This window comes from Lytechinus pictus, chromosome 1, assembly GCF_037042905.1.
Source record: "Lytechinus pictus isolate F3 Inbred chromosome 1, Lp3.0, whole genome shotgun sequence".
NCBI lineage: Eukaryota > Metazoa > Echinodermata > Echinoidea > Temnopleuroida > Toxopneustidae > Lytechinus > Lytechinus pictus.
Window position 1 is genome coordinate 34,791,048 of NC_087245.1, and position 22,780 is coordinate 34,813,827.

Consider the following 22,780-nt stretch of genomic DNA (forward strand, 5'->3'; position numbering starts at 1 on the left):
TGCAGTCGGAGGTCACATGTGGGGTCAAAGGTCATTTTTAGGTCAACGTTAAAGTTTACATGCAAGACTCTCTTATGACACATAACTCCTTATCCGTTAGTCAATTTCAAATCAAACTTGGGTTGTAGCTGTATTTAGGAGACCTGCATTGTGTTCGTAGGTCACATGATAAGATCAGCATTAAAGTTTACATGCAAGGCTCTTACGACAAATGTTATTCCATCTAGTTATTTCACAATGAACTTTTGATACAATTCTGATGTGTGCCCTTGCAAATCGCGATATTTCTGCTCATTTTCACAAGTGGGCGAGACACAACATCGCTTTATATGCCTTGTCTTTTTCAACAAAGCTTGATGAATGCTGAATTTACATGCACACATTGTTATCGAAATTGATGATGAAATGAAGGGATGGTGGTGCTTTAATGCTTTATGATAATTTGATGATGATGCACCTGTGAACTTCATATTGATATTTGATACCTCTTGTTTGTATATTCTTGAACCAAGATTCGCCTTGTGCAATCATTGCTCATTTGCATTACTTTGGAGAAGAAGTTTTCGATGGGTTAAATCAGAATGTTTAAAAAAAGGATTACAGACTGCATCAGAAAAAAAAACCTTCATGAAACAAATCTCCTCGGATAATCCCTGTTATTTGTGCAATTAGTATTAAATCGAGTGCGATCTTCCATTGATCGAGTGAGTGAATGCCGTGTCAGTGAAGTAGTAGTTGTGAGGAGTGCAGTGTAGTGGTGCGTCGAGACAGCTTGTGTCATGTGCAAATGGTTTCGAATTTAATTTTAAAGGGATACTCCAGGTTGAAAATAATATGATTGGTCAATGTTTGATATTCAAAGAAAAGCATTAAAAACTTGTATAATCCTTATGTAAGGGACACATTGTTCAAGGAAATCACATATTTTGTATAATTAATTAACTGATTCTGTCTTTTCAATTGCAAATTAAACCTGACCTGAGAGGGTTCGTGTCTATAAAAAGCAACTAGGTCAAAAATTAATCAAATTGATTTCAGGTGAATATTTTTTAGATGAATCCTGTCCCATATGTAAGGCAGTAAATTTCAAATTGTGCAACGAGAGCATCCACTTTTTCATAAATTTGCATAATTTACATACTGTAAATAAATTCTTTAACTCTTTGGCTACATTATCATAGCAATGGGTTTTACATGAAGTCAAAATGAATTTTTGACATCTGACGGTACATTACCTTGGACATCATGGAGTCTAACTCCAGGATGGTGGACATCAGATCAGGTGCATGCATACATGATCATGCAGCTAGCTGGCTGCACTGCCGTGCCCGTATAGTGAGTGATTGTATTACCGACCGGCCTTGTATTACCGAACGCGCACATCGTACGCATCAGAAAATAAATTCATATGCTCAAAATTTTGCAACATCCTTCCAAAGAGAACTTGAATAGATATTGATGAAAAATTGTCAAACACACATTTTCAAAGTCTTAATATTCTAACTATAATAAAATATGGTCAAAATAGCTCATAAGTGTTTTTGTTGTTTTGTCAACTTTTCTCATAGAAAACACACGTTCGGTAATACGATACCTTTTCAAGTGACCAAAATATTTCACGTGCGAAGAGGGGTCCGATTAGAAGCTAATATCGTAAAAAGGAAAAACAATTTTTTGGCAAAATTTTCACATATTTATATTTTGTAGGTAATTGTGTATTTATGTTTAAAGTTTGGTGAATTTTATGAGAATAACGTGTTTTATATGATTGAATTCATGAAAAGTGTTCGGTAATACGATCCACTACCATACCGCGCTAACCCTGAATGCTTGTAGCTTGCGGCCTGCTCATTCTACATGGCAGGGCCAGGCAGGGTGATACTTCTTGGTAGATATGTTCTTTGAAGGACACCATAGGAAAAATCGGCCAGCTGGCTACCTTCCACTCCACTTTACACAGCCTTTTAATTTTTGCCCACATGGCTCCCCGAAGAAATTTACCCGAAACTTTCACGCCACTTACACAGCCTTTTATAACAAGCCCAATTATATGCTTTTTACACTGCACTTTTTGTCCTAAATTGGTGGGGCTAAGGGGGGTCTTAGCCCCACCAATTTCCCGGGGTTAAGCTTAGCCCACTACGTTTTCACACTTTGTTTTAGCAAAGTGGGCTAGCACGGCAAATAGTACGGTACTATCTGGCCCTGCAAAAAAGCAGGGTTAGCCGGCATATTGTGGTGCTAGCTAACACCACAATTGCGGTGCTAAGAGATGCAGTGTGAATCGAAACCGGGCTAAGGAAAAGTGGGGCTAAGCATAAGCAAATCACAGAAGTCGAAATTGCACGTTAATCGCGCTCTGTATGGTAAAATCATCAATATTAATGAACTGTGTGATTGCCCGGGGTTAAGCAAATAGTATGGGGTTAAGAAAGACAGTGTGAATAAAAAAAAAAGATAGTATGGGGTTAAGGAAATGCAGTGTGAAAAGCATATTATTGTACTTAGTGCACATGTAAAAAGTATATTTTTGAAAATAGGGCCCAGTGTAGGATTTTCAACAACCAAAATTTGTACAAGAACTGAAATGTCAAAGGTTGGTTTCATGATGCCAGGTTTCCTCCTTTTCGATTACTCATTTTAAATACAGTTTTAATATTTATTGAGCTCTGATAGCAGTGTGTAAATATACACTGTACATATTTGGCAGAAATGCAAACTGAATTATGAGTTCATAAAGGTCACACTTTTCACTTCATGTTGTATTGGATAACCTGAACAAACTAGGATTCATTAATTTTTAATTTGTGATTGTACATGTACATGTATATGTGCTGTATTATGGATATATTTTTTTTTTTTTTTTTTTCATCTTCACATTTACAATTAAAAGAAATTATTCATATCTATGTCAGAATAACACTTTGATTGCAATGGATATACTCTTTACATGTACATAACATAGTCCATGTACATAACACAGGCTACATGTGCTGTACATGTACGTAGACTTGAGAAAACTATTGCACTGTGCACAGTCAGTCTATATCTACTCAAGACTGGAGTATTGTGTAAGCCTAGTATATGATACATGTATGTAGCATGAGTGTGTTGCTAGTGAGCTTATTACATTTTAGCATCCTACTTTATACCCACAGTGACCTCACGATGCTCGGTATGACGTCAATCTGCAAATCAGTGAATACAGCATAGTAAATTGGTAGACATGCCCTTGTATTAACAACAAACATATATTTTATAATATTAAATTGCGTTTACAATATGCTCCCAAGGAATTGAAAAAAAATGTAGATCGGCTTTCTACAATGTACATGGATGTATCTGAAAGAGTATGTTTGTTTTTACCATTCTCGGAAATGATGATGATAATGGTGATGCATGATGATGATCATGATGACGATGATGATAACAGACATGTGATTGATCATATTGATGATGGCAGCTCTAATGATAATAATGTTGATGATGATGATGTGTTCTTTCCATTTGCATGTATACATTTACATACTCTCTTTGGTTACACGTACCTTTACGATTAGGATTCCACAAATTTACAATTAAATCACAGAAGTACAATAGTCTACCAGTCAGTGACACTGTTCCAACCATATTGCACAAATATTCACCATGTTTTTCAGACACATTGCAGTGAATCACATCAAACAATAAGTATTTCAAGTATGTGGTCTATGATACGTGCTTGACACATGTAAGCCAACAGTCAATGCATAATTCTATGAAATCATAATGATTAATTTGTTAAGCTTTGCTTTGAATTTGATTTCCTTTATCATTTTATTAAAGAATTGGCTGTCAATGATTACATACAGTATGTAAATTTAATGAAACATCAATTTGAGTGGGAAGAAAACATGGTTTTCCTATTCATATTTTTGTAGTTTTTAAAAATCTGTTACTTGGTCCCCTAACACTATCATAAGGTATTACGATGGCAAATAGTGCAATTTGCAGTTTGTATATGTTGTAAGGTACTTCATGTACACACTCTTCAATATCATACATGCACTGATTGTAGTCAAGATCTACATGTACTGTGTGATGAACGAATGCCCCGTCTACAGTACACAACGTGAGTTAGGTTCAATCAATATATTTCACACAACTCTCTGTGTTGGGCTATTCATTAAATACCACGAGCAAAGCATATGTCACCCAGGCTGCCCAGGCAGGGTTTTAGCCTACCGTATGCTGTTATTATGCGAGATATCCATTTGGGTCGGAGTAAAATTCATGACAAGCCACTGTTCATTGATTATCATTGATCTACAGAGATTACATAAAGCGTGCACAAAATTCATGTCATCTAGCATTGTATATATTTTCCATAACAATTTACCATCATAAACTGTTCAATATACTGTTATACATGTTCATTATATGTTTCAAATGAAAACAAATCATAGGCCTACTGTATATGTATAGCCGTCATTATAAAATGCATAATGCCATGCATTTATGGCATTATGCATTTTATAATGAAGGCTATGTACATATACATGTATGTATATGATTTTTTTTTTCATTTGAAACAACAGTATATTGAACAGTTTATGATGGTAATTTGTTTAGGCCCTATTTATGGTAGATATCATACTCATCATCCTGATGCGGCCCCCATTGATATTTTTCGCGATAAATCTGCTGCACAAATTTGTTGACCGCGTCACTCGCTGACTTATTACTTTCAAGTCTCACAAAACTTTGAGACCAATATTGCGATCCCTGGAACACGGTTCTGAAATTACGCAATACTTCGTATTAGTGCATGTAAACCCAAAATTGCTCAAAAACATGAATTCGTGTACAAATCAAATGCAAATAGTGTTTTTAGCAAAAATTCATACATGTAGATGTGTCATTATTTTTCCTTTTATTAATCCAAATCAACTAATTTCATCGTATTTATCATTTAAATAAAGTCCCTGATAATTTCCATTGAAAAAACAGTAAAAAAACAAAAAGTTGAAAAACAAAAGAATACATAAGAAGTTGAGAAAACAAAATAAGGAAATAAATGTGACGTTGATATTTTTTAAAAGTACAATTGATCAGATTCCTATAAGGAGTCTGTGAACCAAAAATTAGCACTTTAGGGGCATTATTTAGTTGATTAGAGCAAAGTTTTGATATTACGCATGAATTATAATTAATTAGCAATGATATTTTTCGTCTTAATAGGCGTAGAAATAGCCCAGTCTATTTAGGGTTAAGGCCACCGCACACCTTATGACTCGACTGATCTGCGACTAGTTCAAGGTAGTCATAAGCCATCAAACACATTGCAATATGACTACCCTGGCGGCCCTGCTGTCAGTGAAAGCACATGCATGCGCTCTTGCTTTTTGCCATAGCAACTGAGAAAATAACACTTACTGCTGCATATGCGTTCGTTGCATATCATGTGCGTGTCGGTACTTAATACAACTGCTGTCTGATTAGCTGAAAGTTTGACTTGCGATCTAGTCGTTAGTATTTGATGTTTCAAATCCTTACCATTAGTCTGTGACCTGTATGTGACTCTGAAGCTGACAAGGGCTGTGACATGACATTTCCCGTCACTCAGTCATAGACCAGTCAGGTCATAAGGTGTGCGGTGGGTGGCCTTTAAAATGCAGTGATATTGCTGAAATTGATATCAAGTGGGTTTGCAGTTAAAACATTTTTTTTTAGCCAGTGTATATTGTAATGTATTAAATTGTTTTTGTGGAAATTCTTGGAATTCACAAGTGCCATGATTATACAAAAATCATTGTTTATGAAGTGTTTGCTTGACAATTCATGTTTTTTTTTAATTGGTATTGTATTAATGAAATGAAATAAATCTTCTATTGTAGGCTGGGCAGAGCAGTCATAGCCAAACACCATGGTGGAAGGCAAACTTCTTTGTGAGGGAACCTGTCCTCTTTGGAACATGGGATGGCGTCTTCACGTCCTGTATGATCAACATCTTTGGTGTGGTCATCTTCCTTCGGACAGGCTGGATGGTGGTAAGACTTTTTTTAAGATCATGGGTTAGCTAGGGGGTGCCTTAGGTGATGGCTCGTGTATGTTATACTACACAGACCATCAGAATGCGTCCATAGAAATTGGACAGTCTAATCACGACTTGTAACATTTTTTTATAAGAATAATATGATAGATAATACTCAAGTGATAAACTACATGTTCTATCAGTTTGAAAATCAATGATTTTAAAATGTTTACCTATTGAAACTACATGCAGTTGCTTATCACTCCAATACATTCTAAAGATGCCTGCTAAGTTCATTTTTTTGCATTGATTATACTTTATATTGAATTAAAAAATGTTACTAATAGTGAATCGACTGTCCAATTTGTATGGACTCACCCTGATGGTTTATGTAGTGTAACATAAATCATCACCTTTAATAGTTAGCTAGGGGGATGGAATATGCGCCTATTCCTGCATCTTCCGAGATGAAAAAAAAAGGAAATGGAAATTGACAAACTGATGAAACCTATACTACCAACAATTCAAATGGCATGTTGGTCTTCATACAGTACATGTATTTTTGACATACATGTAGGTCATCAAAATAACTACCAGTAATATTTGTGTAAACTCAATTATTCCAGGTAAGTTTACAGTATGTAATACTAGCTTTATAGTATTTACCAGCCCAAAAGTTGTTCTGCCGAGTTCCTACGGGAGTTGCCATTAAAAACACAACCAGAAAACAGTAGTCTGTACATGTATACAAATGATGCATGGGTTAGAGTGGGTCAGTAGGAACTGTGTGCACAAGGTAACTTTGGCATGGTTTAACCCACGAGGCGCAGCCGAGTGGGTTTAGACCATAATGCCAAAGTTACCGCGTGCACACAGTTCCACTGACCCACGAAAGAAACCCATGCATCATCTGTTTTATAGAATGGAAAAATTTTATTGAATAAACCACAAAAATTAATGATTTACCGGATGCATGATAATTTCATGCGTCCAGTAAATTCAATTTACTGGACGCATGAAAATATTTACTGGACGCATGATTTTTTTTACTGGACGCATGATTTTTTACCGGATGCATGAAAATTCCAAAATGTAATGCAGACCCTTTGATAACCCTGGAAAACATAAATATGTATGCCTAACTTGATAATATGTTGGCACAAAGGCATCATTATACCCAAAATGCCAGATACAGCTTTGCATTGACTAGATCTATGAGGCAGCCATAGCTGTGTGTGTATGCCCGGGCCGCTCCGGTGGCCAGTGCCTACGGCTGCCTGGGCCCGCACTGGAGATTTGGCTGTGCACAGCCAGCCCAGGGCAGTGCCAGTAGATCTATAAACGTTAGATCGTATGTCTGGACTTCTCAACTAACGAGTATGCAGGCAGTTTTAATCCCTATGACAATTACGGTAACGTATTTGTACTTACAGATCATTTTGCATCCTTTATTTGATTCATTCTGCCTTGATCGAAAATTCAAAATTTTGACGTAAACAAGCGTAACAGTACATGCGCGATGACATCACAATGACCTTTTCGGACGATAGCTTGTTTACAGTGGATATCGTTTTGATTATCGGGATATCGTTCATGCAGCCCAGTAAAAATTCTTGCATTGCTCTCAACCAATCAGATTGCAGGGATTTTCCCATCCATTCTATAATATCTATTGAAACTCCTCAATACAAAATACTGTTATGGGAAATAAATAAGCACAGAAAGTTTGTTTCTTATTCAGCCATATCTTGACAGGTTATGTACATGTATGATGATGACAATGATGATCATGGATGATGATGAGGAGGATGATGATGATTATGTTGATAATAATGGTTATAATGATGATGACAAAATATTGATGGTGGTAATACTGTATTTTTCTAAATTTAAAGTGATAGTTTTTGTCTCACCTTCATAGCAGAGAGAGACTATAGGCGCCACTTTTCCAATGCCAGTGGCGGCTACGGCAACATCGTTGTCAAAAATGAAATCTTAATCAAGGTTAAGTTTTTGAAATGCTATCATAACTTTGAAAGCATATGGACCTAGTTCATGAAACTCAGACATAAGGGTAATCAAGTATTACTGATCATCCTGCCTGAGTGTCAGGTCACATGACTAAGGTCAAAGGTCATTTAGGGTCAATGGACTTAAACTTATTGGAGGAATCAACATTAAAATCTTAACCAAGGTTAAGTTTTTAAAATGTCGTCATAACTGAAATTTTATATAGTTCATGAAACTTGGACATTAGGGTAGTGGTGTACCACTGAACATCCTACCTGAGTTACAGGTCACAAGAGCAAGGTCAAAGAACATTTACATTGTAGGGTCAACAAACTTTGGCCATGTTGGGGGTATTTGTTGTATTGCTGTCATAATCTTTAAAGTTTACGGATCTCGTTAATGAAACTTGGACTTAAGAGTTATCACTATTCAAAACATCTTGAGTGAGTTTCTGGTCACATGACTAAGGTTAAAGGTAATATAGGGTTAAACTCTGGCCACTTTGGGAGTGCAGAAGATGTTGATCATCGTGGTAGTAGAAAATCGATGTAAGAGTTGATCTGTTGTCTCACGATAAAGCAAACTGCTATTGCTACGTTTCAATTGCACCTGCTAGTCTTCGTCAGGCAATGTGGATAATCGCCGCTGCACACGCTTTTTATAGCGTAAGGTGCTGGGACCGCCATGCTGCGCCAACCAATCATAAGCTGTGGACGGTGCGATCGCCGGGCCGGATGCGGACGTCGGGGAAATCCCGGCAGCGTGGAAAGCGGGCGAATTGCGGCTGTCGAGGAGTCACTGGCGGTAGCTGCACAAATTTGGTTACATGCAGACGTTGGAGGGCGGTCAATTGGTGAGCAACAGATGGTCGTAGGGGGTGTATGTCGGCAGATGGTCGGAAGCCATTCCTCGGCAATGTCAATGCCGTTATCCCTATTGATATTATTTGGATAGCCTCTTTTACACACCGTGTGTGCCAGTGCTTATCCCGCACTATGCAGCTTACCTCATCCCAATTGATCTGCATTCCAAGCATGCTCTGCGACTGCTGAGCTATCTATGCGCTGATACTTGACAACTCTGCGATGTTTTAGCATTCTTTCGCTAATGGGTCTACCCGTTTCCTGATGTACACCTTGTCACATTTTTCACATGGTATCTTGTAGACGATGCCATCGAGTCTGTCAGGTAGCACAGGGTTTACGAATAGTAGTATCGGACTTGAAAACGGCGCGCATGCCATGCTACTCTAAGTGTCGGCGGAGCTAGCGAGAAATAGAATCAACGAACAGTATTACAACGGTAGATTTGTATTGCACAACCTCTTTGTCAGTAGCGTTCTTCCTTCGGCACGCAGCTTATGCTATAAAAGGCATGTGCAGCAGCAATAGTCCACATTGCCTGACAAAGACTAGCAGGTGCAGTCGAAATGTCACAATAACAGTTTGCTTTATCGTAAGACAACAGACCAACTCTACATGATTTGGGGAATATTTGTTGAATTGCTATCATTACCTTCAAAGATTACGGATCTAGTTCATGAAAGTTAATATAAGAGTAGTCAAGTATCATTGAACATATTGCGTGAATTTCAGATCACATGACCTATGTCAAAGGTCATTTAAAGGGATGGTCCGGGCTGAAAATATTCATATCTTAATACATCGAGTAGAATTCACTGAGCAAAATGCCGAAAATTTCATCCAAATCGGATAACAAATAATAAAGTTGTTGTAGTTTAAACTTTAGCAATATTTTGAGAAAACAGTCATCATGAATATTCATTAGGTGGGCTGATGATGTCACATCTCCACTCTCCGTTTTCTTATGTTATTACATAAAATCATAATTTTTTCATTATTTAATATTTGTGTGAATAATATGTCTCCATTATAATGACATAAGTTGCAGCAATAAATATCTAATGCACTAAATCAGTTGTCAATCAAATTTTTCTAGTTCTTTGAGGAAAAAAATTGAATAAACCTAATTTCATATAATAAAATACAAAAGAACAAGTGGAGATGTGACATCATCAGCCCACCTTATGAATATTAATGACGACTGTTTTCACAAAATATTGTTAAACTTTAAAATTCAATAACTTTGTTATTTGTTATCCGATTTTGATGAAATTTTCGGCATTTTGCTCAGTGAATTCTACTCTATTTATTAAGCAGGGCTCGACTTTAGCGGGAGCCCGGTGGCAATCGGCTCCCTAAAACCTTGGCGGGCTCCTTAGAAAGTAAATCAAAATGCCCGGCTTGCTCCTTAAGTTTTTCTAGTATCAGCCAAGAAAGTTCATTCATAAAAACAGTGAGTGACCTCGTAACTGTCAACATTGAGCCTGTGTTGCTTGGTTACAATAGGTGGTTTCAAACCGCCTCGATCACAAGAATCCCCGTTAAATTACGAGAACTTTTTTAGGCTGAAAAATACCCATTAATTATTCCTGCATTCACACCGCCCTGAAACATACCCTTCGGGATAAGTTCCTGAAGTTACGAGCATGCGCAGTATGGTCTGATAAGCAGCAAGGCGCGAAATTCAAAATCACTAGCCCAGCAGCAACCCATGCACGGCGCCGCACCCAACGACACGCTGGGCTAAAAATTCCCGTAATTTGCTTTCAGACCGCCAAAATACCCACGACCTTGGAAAAATCCCCGCGAAAGTTCTCGTAATTTCGCCAAGTACCTACTATTTATCGGGTATTTTCTTTCGGGGATATTACGCGTAGTTTGCTTTCAGACCGCCAAAATACCTGGTATTTTCTGATCGGGGTAAATTTCCCGATCAGAGAATACCTGGAACTGGCGAACTTCGAGGCGGTCTGAAACCACCTAATGGTATGTCCCCATGGCAGGGGTCATTGTATGAGCCCCTTGGGCATTCCTAGTGCCTGTGGCTGAGTTTAATGTAAACAAAGATGTCTTTTCTGAAATAATGGGTGAGATGAATGTGATTTGAGTGGAAATTGAATATGCAATGAAACAGATTGAGCAAAGGATGAAAATATCATATTTTGGGAAGGTTCTGAAAGAAAAGTGTATTCCTAGTGGTTAAATGCATTTTCAATAGTTTTTGTCATTTATTTTCCTCTCTGCAAATGATATTAATTATTGCTTGCTCAATCTGTTGAGCAATATTGAAGATTGAATGAATATAAATTTGAACAGACAAGCGAGGAAGAGTGACTTATCCAGTGCTATATCTCATTCTGATAAAACCTGAAGTCCAATGTTAGACTGTTACTGTAACAAAAGGGCTTCACAAAAGTCAATTGCTGTAAGATTAATTCTTCAGTTCAGTTAATCCTCACATTTACTTAATAATAATACACCTGGTATTGATGATTATAAAAACAAGGAATTGTGTTGGTGTGTTTTAATACTGACCATTGTTATGACCCCCCAAAAATGTGATAAACTTGGGCTCCCTGAACCCCTTGCGGGCTCCCTAAAAAAGTGGTTGAGGAGCCCGGCTGGCTCCCTAAAAAAAAAGTAAAGGTCAGGCCCTGATTAAGCTATACATACTTTCAGCCCGGACCATCCCTTTAAGGTCAATGAATTTTTGCCATTGAGTTTGAATTTTATTCATAAATCAACAACTTTTCTCTTCTTGAATGATGGTTGAAGGTGAAAACTCAATTCACAATAAAATGAAATTCAATATTCATTGATAGCAATTTAACATATCAAATTGCTGTTTGGAGAAATATGTACCTGTATAAATGCATTATTGAAACTACCAGCAATGTCACACTAAAAAATCTTATTATCTTTCATACTGGTATGAAACTGTCAACCTTCGAAATGAAATCTATTTTTTATTTCCAGATATAATCATCATACAATACAAGTTTGGTGGTTATAAGTAAATTGTATCTGGTTTGGTGATTTGGAAAAGATAATGGTATGTACCCATACTTGGTTAACTCCATTTGGAAATTGCATGCGTTTGATACATTCCCATTCCAGAAGGACAGCTATATTATATTAACCACTAACACCACATCTAGCAAGTAACACAAGAGCAAGCACGGTGCTTATGCACAGGTCTCCATGTATGGCTGTGTGTGGATGACTTCTCATGTCAGGGATAATTGGAAAAAGGCATGTAAACCAAGATAGATTATTACTAGAGTAGAAGGTGAATAGAAAGCCAAAATAAAACATGGGAAACTAATGACACTAACATACATATGCTTAATGGGAAATCTACTAACAAGAAAAATGCAAGTTTGTTACTGGGTTCATTAAACATAGAGATGCTGTTTTCCCTGGTAGTTAGGCCTGATTCATGATCATCCCATTTTTTTTAATTGGTGGCTGCCAAGGATTTTTTTGGCGAAGACTACTACTAATAATAATAATAACGGCATATTTACCCAGGGTAGCCACTTCAGTTCCGAAAACTGTTCTCCCAGCGAGCCCTGCTATTATTATTAGCACGGCTATCTTGATCGGGCGCTCGAGCATTCGAGGAATATCTTCCTACCGGGTACCCATTCACCTCACCTGGGTCGAGTGCAGCACAATGTGGATAAATTTCTTGCCATAGGAAATCTCGCCATGGCTGGGATTCGAACCCACGACCCTCTGTTTCAAAGTCCAGAGACTAATCCACTGGGCCACAACGCTCCACGAAGACTGGTGGACCGATGAAATAGAGAATATTCCAGTGCCGCCAAAGACTGAAGATTATCAGCCACTTTTTATATTTGTTCATATAGATCTACAAAAGGGACAGTTTTGTAAAGTTTGTCAAATTTTGTTTCAAATTATCATGTCAATATTTTGATGTTCATATATGCTCTGAAGTCTTATCTTTCAAATGCCACTAGAAGTTTTGTTAATGCTTGAACGAACACAAAATGTTTCTGTTGCGGGTTAAAAAAAAAACCTGCACCAAATTTCCAGAAAATCATAAATATGATCATCAGACTTAGTAATCAGAAGACTCTTCTCAATTTTTTCATTATTTTGCCATTAATTTCTAATGCTATTTATTCATCTGATTTTGTTTTTGCCATTTTTGTCTCACCAAAACAAAGTGCGGCAGAGACCTAGGATTTTGGTCTGTTAGTCTGTTACAGAAATGTTCAAGTTTTTGTTCAACTTGCTCGAATTTCTTTCTTTTCAGCATCAATTTATTTGTGAATCAATTTTAATAATCACACTTGGCTCAAATGATTTTTGGGTACCACGTGTGTGAACAATCTAGGGGTTAAAAGGTAAAAAGGTCTTGCTCTCATTTTATTATTTCTGCATCATTCTTGCTCAGCCGTGGTACATATATGATCCCTGTGTAATACCACATGTGTCCATGAAGATTAAGGGGTCAAAGGTCATCTAGAGTACAAAAGGTCAAATGATACAAGGTCATCCATCCTTTTTCAAAGTTTTTGTTTAACTTGCTCTCATTTCTTTATTTCTGCATCTAAGTGAGTCAATTTCCCTGATTAATGTGACCTCAAAGTTTTAGCTAGCATCTCAAAATAATCCTGGAACATGTTCCAAAGATCATGTCGAATTGATGTCATGATGCACATTTTGACTAGCCTAACAATCACAGATTTTGATGGTATTGTTGGACTAGTAAATTTGCCATTTCTGAAAAAGTTACTGGTCTGACAACAAGAGCGATTTTTACCTGAGACTGTCGGACCGGCGCTAGTGCCGCGCGCTGGTGTAATGAAATGTCATGCTACTAACCTCAAGTTAATAAACATCATTCAGTTTTCATTCAATGGCTAGCCCTGAATGTTAGACTTTCTAGACAATCAATAATTTCTGCATTGTTTGATTTTTGTATTATGCAAGTGTACATTTGAAATGTTAAAGTGTTATTTTATGAAAGCATTGATATCAGCTACAAAATCTATCCATCCACGTACCTGTAAATTTGTTTTAAAACTAAATCTTGTACGGTGCACCAGAAATTATAAATATAATTTTTCATATCTCAGTTTTAAAAAGATAGTCATGCAAAAAAGAAGCTATTTTTATTATTAGGAGTCTATGACATTTGGCCAATATCTGGTTTCATATTTCGTCATTTTGAAGATTTTCAAGTTAACATAACTATGTGGGCCTAGTTCATAAAAATTAGACATAATGGTTATCAAGTATTACTGAACATCCTGTCAGAGTTTGAGGTCAAAGGTGTTTTTGGGTATAATGAACTTAGACCATGATGGTGGAATCAACATCAAAATCTTAACCGAAGATTAAGTTTTTTAAATGTCATCATAATTTAGAAAGTACATGGACCTAGTTCATAAAACTTGGACATAAGGATAAAGTATATTGAACATCCTGCCTGAGTTTGAGGTCAAATATCATTGAGGGTCAATGAACTTTGGCCTATGTTTCGTGTTTTTTGTTGATTTCCATCGTAACTTTGATAGTTTATGGATCTGGTTCATGAAACTTGGACATAAGAGTAATCAAGTATCACTGAACATCCTTTGTAAGTTTCAGGTCACATGATTAAGGTCAATTAACTTTGGCCGTGTTGGGGGTATTCGTTGAATTGCCATCATAACTTTGAAAGATTATGAATCTAATTCAGGAGAAATGTGGACATTAGGGTAATTAAGTATCACTGATCGTCTTGCATAAGTTTTCGGTCACACAATCAAGGTCAAATGTCATTTAGGGTCAATGAACATGGAATTTTATTATCATATGAATGGTGTTTTTGTGAATAATTATTCTGTAGTCGATTTTTAAAGTCAGCACTGCTGCTATATTGAATCGCATAATGCAGGCAAGACTGCCAGAATATGCTTGTTATTTTGTACAAAGTTTCTCCTTTTTAATGTATTTTTCATGCTTATTCTTTATAGTTGAAAAATGTGCCTATAATTTTCATTGCTCTGAATTGTGCGCCAGACATTTAATTTGTTTTTTATCATCAGAATGAAAATATATCACATTTTAAAATCTAAGTACAAGATTTAATACCATAATAATGTATCTTTGATAGATCACTTCATTCATCTGCAAGTTAATCATTATCATTTTTATTCATCGTATATCATGTTGGAAATTTGTAAATTGCAGGTTGTTATCGGTTCTAAATCAATTATTTTCATTCTTCTCTGAACCAGGGTAACGCTGGAGTAGGACTGTCGATTCTAATCATCCTCATGACTGTGGCGGTAGCTCTTGTCTCGTCGTTGGCAGCCATCGGGGTCTGTGAGAGATGTAAGATGGAGAGCGGGGGCATCTATTTTCTCTTGTCCCATGTCCTTGGAGCTAGGATGGGGGCAACACTTGGAATCCTTTATTCCTTTGGGCAGGTAATTCACACAACGATGATCATATGATTATTCATGTCATTTACGTTTATTCACTTGGTCTAACATCAATTAAAATTATCAATTGAATAGCACTGATTTTCACCGTGACTTTCTTTATATTCTCAAGAATATTTGTTAATATTCGATCAATGTTATTGGTGTCACTTTTTTTGATATTTCAGTCTAACAGTCATTATTGATTATCATCAATATATTTTATTTTTAAACTGTTTATTTGATTCATATATTGGCAGATGAATTCTTATAATTCGTTTTTTATACGCCCGTCCCAGACAGGACGAATCATGGTATCACGCTCTGTGTCTGTCCGTCTGTCTGTCTGTCCGTCCGTTAACTTTTCCTAACGCGATAACTTCGGTTTTTCCTAGGCTCATCGATCTCTTACAAGTTTCCTCCAATCTACCTGCTCCAGAATGTCAGAAGGTATTTTGGCTTGTGTTAGCCCTATCTTATCAAGGTGTCCTTGAAGTGAAGGAGGGGATATGTCATATCAGGGATGCCACTTTTCCGTCTTTATACGGAATTCCGGCTTTTTCCCTGCCATCTGTCTTATTTCCGTATTTCCGACTTTTCCTGTTTTCTGTGTATTAAAAAACCGGAAAGTCCTCCCTTTCCCCCCTCTCTCATGCATGTCGGCTAGCCCAAGGAGCTCCGGCCCGATTTGCGGGCCGGAGCTACCTGGGTTAGCTGATACATTGTCTTTATTTACGGGCCAACAACTCTTCAGTCTATGTATTGGTGAGTGGAGCCAACGCGGTTCAGCTGAACAACCAAAATACAGAGACTGAAGCTTTTGGTCTAGCGTTCTATGAGAAACACACAACTAATTACCGTCAGTTTTTTAAACCTAATTGACTTTAAAGTCATCGATCACAACAAGGTAAGAAGCCACTTGGTCCTCCCCCCCTCCCCTAAATTTGAGGTGGGGGCGGACCCCTCCTCCTAATTTTTTTTTTTTTTTCGCTTGTCCAATTCTTTACCTGTGTCCATCCCAAAATTTAAGGTGGACCCCCCTAAATTTTTTTCTTTGCCTTCTTGGACACTGTCCCGGCCCGCGATAAGTTTCAGTATTTTTGGAGGACACCTAGTGGCATCCCTGCATATACCCTGTGCACGTTTCAGGAACATGGCCAAGATCAAAGGTCATTTAAAGGTCAATGAACTCTGGCCGTGTTGGGGGTATGTGTTGAATTGGCATTATGAATTAGAAAGTTTATGGATCTAACTCATGAAACATCGACATAAGGGTAATCAAGTATTAGTGGCGTTTTGCACATGTCTTAGGTTACACGATCATGGTCAAAGGTCATTTTGGGTCAATGGACATAGTATTTTATTATCACATAAGTGTTTTCTTCTGTGAATAATTAATTAGCTGTTTTCAAAGGCAGCACTGCAGTGCTGCTATATCGAATTGCGTAATGCAGGCGAGACTCCAGAGGCGTTCCACTTGTTCCTAGCCATTCATAACGATCTGAGACTCTACAAAACAGTTTGCAGAAAAAAGGGGACATGAAAAGAAAATTTGAAGCTGACCTGCCTGGTTACGCCTTTCTCGTCAACAGAGGGTATAAGAACCCAAAGTCGACACCAGCGATGTCTCGGCCTTACCCAGGCAGGCAGGTGCCTTTACACTATCAGACCCAGCCGAGCAACAAAAATCAATCAGACAGACAAGGTTGAAGGGTAGAAGAAAGCACACAGAATGTTAGGCACATGTGACTGCAGTGGCCATCTTTCATCTGGTTTCAATTATTGATGTGTGTGTGGGTGTGTGTGTGCCTTTCAACTTGTTTATCTCATGTTTCATTCCAACAAGCAGGCGACTGCATCAATTGTTCCCACCCTGTCTTTCCCTCTCTCTTCCTCTTATTCTCTCCATTTGAAGTCCTGCTCTATTATCTTTCTTTATCTCTTTCCCTTTTATTTTCATATCCCTCGTGTGTGTATCCATTTTTTTCTTGTTCTTTGTTTTGTCGCCTCTGTGTCCGTCTTCGTAGTCAGTTCTACAATAATTATTTAGAGGGGTCCACACAATACAAGCACTGCTTTTTAGTGGATCCCTCCATTTTCTCAGAATTTTATTTTATAATGATATTTTGCTTTAAATACTTTGTTTTGTTTTACTTATGGAAAAATATATATCTTACATGCCTCAATTTATATTGTCTGTATAAAGTTCATTGTAATTATTTCGACCACTTTACTTTGTTCTGTTGAAAATTAAATTTCTCTTTAACATCAGCCTCCGCTTTCTCTTTCTCAGTCGACAGTCCATTTGCTTCACTGCCGATAACTTTACAGGCCTGTGGTGAAGACCTTGTGACGGTGCAGGAAATACCAGCTACCTGTTTAGAAGTTATATATCTTCAAATCATGTGCTGCTATTACAACTGTTGAACGCTATCCTCTTATATTTTTTTTCTTTAATTTCAGACTGTAGCCTGCTCACTCTACTGTACAGGTTTTGGGGAGTCTGTTGCCAAGACCTTTGGTTGGGACAATGCCTGGGCCGTCAGGGGCGTTGGGATAGCGGTCATCTTGCTTCTACTGGCCATTAATATTGCAGGGGTCAAATGGGTCATCAAGATGCAGCTCCTCCTTCTGGCTGTCTTGGGCGTTGCTACTCTGGACTTCCTAGTTGGGACAGTAGCCCATACTGACAAAGGTACCCTTGTCCTTGAGTGCAAGGACGAATTAAGCATTTTGTAAATGATAAGGCACAGACAGGGGATGGATATCTTAAGGATGAAAGAGATGCAATTGCATAAAACAAAATTTCACGAGCAAAAAAGAAATGAAATGTAAGATTTGGCTCTTCAAAAGGGAAGACACAATGCCAATATTTTGAGCAAATAGGGCAGGTAATGTCCGTCTACTCCCTTTCTTACCTTGTTACATGCATGACTGACTGAGTGATAGGTAGGAGGTCAAAAAGTGTAGCTCTTCAAAATTTGTCATATTTCAACGAAGTGAAAGGTCTTTTCCACTCAGTAACGGGATGCTCTCCATTTTATAGTGAAAGGATGTACTGAAGTGCTGTTAACAGTGTTTTTTTTATTTCTCATTGTACAATTAAATCCATATAATGATTGAAATATGTTTTTTAGGTGAAGTCAAAGATTTGATATTTTATCTTTAAAAAATTATTCAATCATAGAGAGTGGATTTATTATCAGGTCACCGCTTACAAGGGTGATCGTTACTAACATGCTCAGTAACTGGTTATTGTTTATCCAACAAATCAACATCAAAAGGGAGGCCACCTAGGCTCATTCGATTAGAGCACCTGTTTTAGGTTCGAATCCTGCTCATGACAAATCATGTCTTACTAACTAAATAAAAAAGATCGCTGTATTCAGTGAAGATGTGAATGCAGTTGAAAAACATCACAAAAGACTCAAATGTTTGTCCCATTATAGGAGAGTCATAACCTATGCACTTTAAAACCAATATTCTATTTCGAAAGAGTAGGGTGTTCATCCAGTGTATTGCACCTGCCAGTCCCAGGCAAACCTCTGTAGTACGATGATACACCAGAAGGTGGTCTGTACTCTGAGAGGAAAGAAAAAGAATACCAATGACCAACATTTTTATTATAACTTTATCAAGTCCCATCTATACCACTCAAGTGCTTCTTCATATTTTCCTTTCCTTGCTATACAGCAAATGGTTTTGTAGGCTACAACCGCGCCGCCTTCCATAACAACACTGGCGCCGACTACCTACCAGGTGAAAATTTCTTCACGGTGTTTGGTGTATTTTTCCCAACTGCCACTGGAGTGATGGCAGGCATCAATATGAGTGGAGATTTACGTGAACCACACAAGAGTATCCCCAAGGGAACCCTATCAGCTCTTGGTGTGACAGCCGTCCTGTATCTTCTCTTTGCCATGCTTCTGGGAGCGACGTGTATGAGAGATTTCCTGCAGACAGATTACATGATAGCAGAGACAGTAAGCATTGCATTCCATTCCTTCAGATAGTCAGTGACTGGGTAGCTGGAAAGTTATTACCTTCCTAGGTTCTAATTTATTTCAGCTCCCGATCATCATTTATCTGTCAAATTTATAATCCTCAATCAAGTAAAATCATCACAAAAACGATCAGATTGACAAGTTTGGTCGCCCCACTCACACAGTGTGGTTACATTGTGTTTTCTCTCACCTGGCGGCGGCGTCAACATCAAACCTTAACCGAAGGTTAAGTTTTTGAAATGACAGCATAACTTAGTATATGGACCTAGTTCATGAAACTTGGACAGTAGGTTAATCAAGTATTACTAAACATCCTGCCCGAGTTTCAGGTCTCATGACCAAGGTCAAAGGTCATTTAGGGTCAATGAACTTAGACCATGTGGGGGGGTCAATATCGAATTCTTAACCTAAGGTTAAGTTATTGAAATGTCATCATAACTTAGGAAAGTATATGGACCTAGTTCATGAAACTTGGACATAAGAGTAATCTTGTATCACTGAACATCCTGTGAGAGTTTCAAATCACATGACCAATGTCAAAGGTCATTTAGGGTCAATGAACTTTGGCCAAGTTGGGGGTATTTGTTGAATTACCATCATAACTCTAAAATTGTATTGGTCTAGTTCATAAGACTTACACATAAGAGTAATCAAGTAACACTGAACATCCTGTGCGAGCTTCAGGTCACATGACCAAGGTCAAAGGTCATTTAAGGTCAATGAACTTGGCCACGTTGGAGATAATTATCAAATTGCTGTCATAACTTTCAAAGTTTATGGATATAGTTTTAGTTTTTATGAATTGTTCGACATAGGGGTAATCAAGTATCACTGACAAGTCTTAGGTCACATGATCAAGGTCAAATATCATTTAGGGTCAATGAATGAATAATGTTTTTTGTGAATACTTATTTTATAGTAGTTCTCAAAGTCAGCACTGCTGCTTCATGTATATTGATTCGTGTAATGCAGGTGAGACTGCCCGAGGTGCTCTACTTGTTTTACATGTGACCTCTCAGAAAGTCATCCCAATGTGAATATCGCCACCTAAATTTTCGCCACATACAAATCTTTTCGAATTGGTGGTAAATCAGAATACTCCATAACAGTTCCCTAAATAACAAGTTCACAATCAGAAATCATGTTTTGCTGTTGACATAAATTTTGTAACAAAACAATTTTAACACTGGGAATGAAAATGGATAAAGACCTCATTGTTGTGTAAAAAAAAAATATTTGAACAAAAGCATTGGAGATGAAAAAATATTTATCGTACCATGGTTCATGAATAATTGAAAATTAATATTCATGAACTATATAATATAATATTACTTGTTTTCAAATATTTACATACTTGCCAACATGGAAGAGTGCAAAAGCGGTAACCTTGGCAAGGGAGTGGAGCAACCAAGTGGGGGAAGGGTCTTGGAGGTGGGGAATCTCCCTCCCAGGGCGAGAGACATTTGCAGATATTGAAATCAATTTGATAAATTTTATAGCACTTTCAATTCTTAATTCAATGTGAAAGTACAAGCGTGATGATAATCTAAACCAGTAACCACCCTAATTGCTATCTCATTCAATAATGTAGTGTGCCTAATAAGATAAGCAAAATTTGCTGATATTAAGGCCTGAAAGCTGGACATTTTAAGCCATTTTGCAAGTATGAATAGGATGCATGGATTAATATATTAAGACAATCAGGCAATATTCACATATATATACCGCTATTCAGATTAGAATTTTAAGATTTTATTAACAAATATATATTTAACTTTGTGTTGTAGGTGTCACTAGTGGGATTCCTATGGCTGCTTGGGCTGTACATCTCGTCTTTGTCATCATGTTTAGGAGGGCTTTATGGAGCACCCAGAATACTCCAGTGTATAGCTAACGAGAACGTTATTCCCATCATTAAATTCCTGGGCCATGGGGTAAGTCAGCTTTAAAGGAAAAAAATCTTTTTATCGTAATTCTTCTCTGGAGTTTCTAAGTGAAGGTGGATTATATCTTGACACATTTATAGGATGTTGCCAGAAACTTGGGATGAATTCCATATGAAGCTTGAATAAACTAAGTGCAAATGCATTGATTAACCCTATCTAGGCCGGGGTATTTTGGGAGTTCATATGGCCAGGGGGGGCCTCCCGGGCCCCTCTTCGAAATCTCGGCCGTTGATTGCGCAATTGCGCCGAAAATTGGTACGCAGGTTGTCTTGGACATAATCTACAAAATTGTAGAGTAATTTGTTTCATGCAAATCACTATTAAGCGATTATGCTAATTTATGCGTATTTAGTATGCGAAATCGCACTTTTTCCTCTAACTCCCTAAATAACGCTCCAAATTATCTAATTTTTGGTATATAAACTCTTTGTGGTGTTCTTAGAAAATGTACGTGAACAAAATTGCAATATGAAATCAATTTTTTATGTATTACATTGTTTTTTTGCAATTTCTTATGTATTTCTCAATTTTTTGGACCTTTTGTTTTTATTTTTTTTTCAATGAACTTTGTCGGGGACTCTTTTGAGATCATAAACGGAATAAAATAAATACATTTGGACCAGCAAAGCTAAAAATAATCATACATTTATGATTTTTGGTTGAAAACACAATTTGCATTGACTTTGTACACGAATTACGCTTTTAGCAATTTTTGGTCTGACATGCACTTACAAAATGTTGCGTGATTTCGAAATCGCGTACCGGGCGTCGCAAAATTGGTCTCAAAAGTTGCGCAAGACTTGAAAGTAAAAAGTCAGCGAACGGCGGGGTAAAAAAAATTTGCGCGGGGAAAATATTGCACGAATCATTGAGGGGGGGCCTCCGAGGCCCAGCCCCCCGGCCTGGATAGGGTTAAATGCAAATTTTAGTTGATATGTATTCAGTTGCAACTCAATTTTCTACCCAAGCTCAATTATACTTAATTTTGGGCTTATGTTTGATTTGCAAATGAACATAAGTTTCTTGCAACACTGATAAAGATTGACTTTAGTGCCTTTCATGCCTTTGGCCACTTTACATTACATGTATGTGTCATAAAATAGACTGTGTCTGGACAATTATAACATCCATCCCTTCATTACATTACTCATTAAATCCCTATTAACAAAATTATAAAAATAATGATAATATTCCATTATATTTTATTTTGAGACACACCTTTCACATAACGTTATCTGTATTATTTTCCATGGCATATTTGGCTTTCTTTCACTGCACTCTCAATACTTTTTATACAACCGTCTAGACGGGACGTATATGTATTATGGTATCACGCTTGGTGTCCGTCCGTCCGTTAACTTTTCCTTGTAAACGTGATATCTTCAGTTCAACTTAACCTAGGCTCATATAATTTGGTGTGTATGATACTAGCATAGATACCAGGAAGCCAATTGATTTTGAGGTCAAAAGGTCAAGGTCACAGTGACATGTTTTCATCTTACCC

General features: G+C 37.4%; 1 protein-coding gene across 1 annotated transcript in view; it reads left to right on the plus strand.

Annotated features, from left to right (window-relative positions):
- Positions 1 to 1,245: 1,245 nt before the first annotated feature.
- The window catches only part of LOC129266311 (solute carrier family 12 member 8-like), a 35,673-nt gene continuing 14,138 nt past the window's right edge, over positions 1,246 to 22,780 (plus strand). The window contains exons 1-6 of the mRNA XM_064104412.1: positions 1,246 to 1,335; positions 5,877 to 6,029; positions 15,141 to 15,332; positions 17,790 to 18,021; positions 19,020 to 19,309; positions 21,118 to 21,264. Coding sequence (XP_063960482.1) covers positions 1,246 to 1,335; positions 5,877 to 6,029; positions 15,141 to 15,332; positions 17,790 to 18,021; positions 19,020 to 19,309; positions 21,118 to 21,264 — 1,104 coding nt within the window. The remainder of the gene's footprint in view (positions 1,336 to 5,876; positions 6,030 to 15,140; positions 15,333 to 17,789; positions 18,022 to 19,019; positions 19,310 to 21,117; positions 21,265 to 22,780) is intronic.